The following is a 2,073-nucleotide window of genomic DNA, read 5'->3' as shown; positions in this document are numbered from 1 at the left end:
TTACTCTGGGTGCTAAAGAATGAGTGACTATTTTTTCCACCAAATACATATGAAAAAAGATTTCGCTGCTTAAATTAACTGATAATTGGTTTGAAAATAACTAACCACAATTTTTCATTAGTGGTCATGACCTAGCAAATGTACGACCAGTGAGGAATTCCACAGTGGGACTAGACTTCTGTCATCCCCCAGGTGGCTATGGAATGCAAGCCCACTGAGGTAATGAGAGCACAGCTCTTATCCTGGGAATAAACATCGCTTCTAAATTTCCCAAATTCATGATTGCAATACTGAGATGAAACCTGCAATTACCCGCCAGGATGTCAGCCTCATTCATGAACTGGGTGCTGAAGAGGATCACACGGTCTGCTTTACTTTCCTTCAGGAGGCTCCACACGCGATGGCGTGAAAAGGGATCCATTCCAGTAGTTGGTTCATCTAAGAGCAAAATCTACAGAGGATGAAGATATATAAAATGTCTCTCTTCTGCATTAATTCTTTCCACATGATAGCATGGAAAACCATTAAAACCAAACCAAAACAAAAATAGTAACCATCCAACCATTTGTCTCCAACATACATTTTATTTATAGCTAAACAATGCAGATTCTCTCTTGATACATTACAATAAAAGCTCTATCACTTTCAGTGGTAAAGATCTTGACCTTTTACTGACATTCAATCTGCTTTCCTCCCCACACGTAATCTCACTTACTTGAGGATCTCCTAAAATGGCAATCCCAAAGGTCAGCTTTCTTTTCTGTCCATCACTTAAATGTTTAGCAAGGTTATCTTGAATGTTTTCCATGTCCAATTCCAGTAAAATTCGTCGTACCTTTATGAGAAAATACACAAAGCTTAAAATCCAAAATGATTCATATTTTGCAATTTTAACTGCCCATTAAAGCAGCAGAAAATTTTTATAGGACCTCCTTGCCTACATTTTATTTGTAACAGGGCAGATAAATCACTGAAAGGAATTCTGTGGTCATGATTTAACTTGGTAAATGGTTGGCAGTTTAATTAATCCAAGCATGCCCATCACCTCTTCTTCCACTTCCTGTGGGTGAATTCCTCTTATTTTGGCAAACAGGCTGAGGTTCTCCTTCACAGTGAGCATGTCAAATTGAACATTGAATTGAGGACAAACACCAGTCATCTTTCTGATCTCCTCCAAGTCTTGCATTTCACAGAGATTTTTATTATAGATGGTAACTGATCCTAAGAAGTTAACAGTAATTTAATGACAGCAGGATAACACATTTTATTAATGTCTGAAGATCTTACTCAAGAAAATATTGGCATATATTCACAAATGTCTAAAATGGTGACTTCAAAATTTGTTAATAGCTACTAATTATTCTTAATATAAATATATGCCCATGGTAGCTCATCTTTCCCCTCAAATATCACACAATGGAACAAAGATGATTTTCATAAAATTTTGGAAAACATGAAATATATTCAAAATTGTATAGTTCTGGGAAACAACTTCAGATAATCATTATTTCTCTTAAGCCATCAATTTAAAATTTAAAGTGCGAGAGGCACACATATGATTCATTCTTTTATCAGGTATGTTGCCTTTGAGACATTTCTTTTTGCTCACCTTCTGTTGGAACGGACAATCCATTAAGAATGTTTAGCAGTGAAGATTTACCAGCTCCACTGTGACCCAGGATTGCTGTGATTTGACCTTCATATATGTCAAAGAGCAAGCCTGTTTTTAGAATGAAATATTAACATTATAAACAGGAGGTCATTAAGTAGAGCTGGTCCTAAACATAAAACAAGACAATTTAGTAGAATGCTGTATTTATCAAACATTTCAATATCTTAAAATACATAATCAATATTTTCCTAATTACCAAAATAATATATTGGCAAATTATAATAATTAAAATATGTTACTGATACAGTGACATCAGTGGAACACAAATAATTAAAATAATGTTATTGGTGCAGGTTCAGTGACAAATGGAACAAAATAGAAGTCTAAAATGGACCAAAACTAAACACAAAAGTAAAGATTAATTGAAAGAATGAAAAGAAAGAACAATCACAATACTACGT

At 34.5% G+C, this 2,073-nt stretch overlaps 1 protein-coding gene across 1 annotated transcript in view; it reads right to left on the bottom strand.

Annotated features, from left to right (window-relative positions):
- Positions 1-2,073, bottom strand: part of ABCA6 (ATP-binding cassette, sub-family A (ABC1), member 6) — an 80,181-nt gene that overhangs the window by 41,165 nt on the left and 36,943 nt on the right. Inside the window, 4 exon segments of the mRNA XM_008570729.1 lie at positions 313-451; positions 716-835; positions 1,046-1,221; positions 1,610-1,720. Of these exon segments, the coding sequence (XP_008568951.1) occupies positions 313-451; positions 716-835; positions 1,046-1,221; positions 1,610-1,720 (546 nt within the window).

Source organism: Galeopterus variegatus, unplaced genomic scaffold (genome assembly GCF_000696425.1).
Source record: "Galeopterus variegatus unplaced genomic scaffold, G_variegatus-3.0.2 Scaffold625, whole genome shotgun sequence".
NCBI classification, from domain to species: Eukaryota; Metazoa; Chordata; class Mammalia; order Dermoptera; family Cynocephalidae; genus Galeopterus; species Galeopterus variegatus.
Note: the sequence above shows the minus strand (reverse complement) of the source record. Positions and strands in the feature narration are given on the sequence as shown.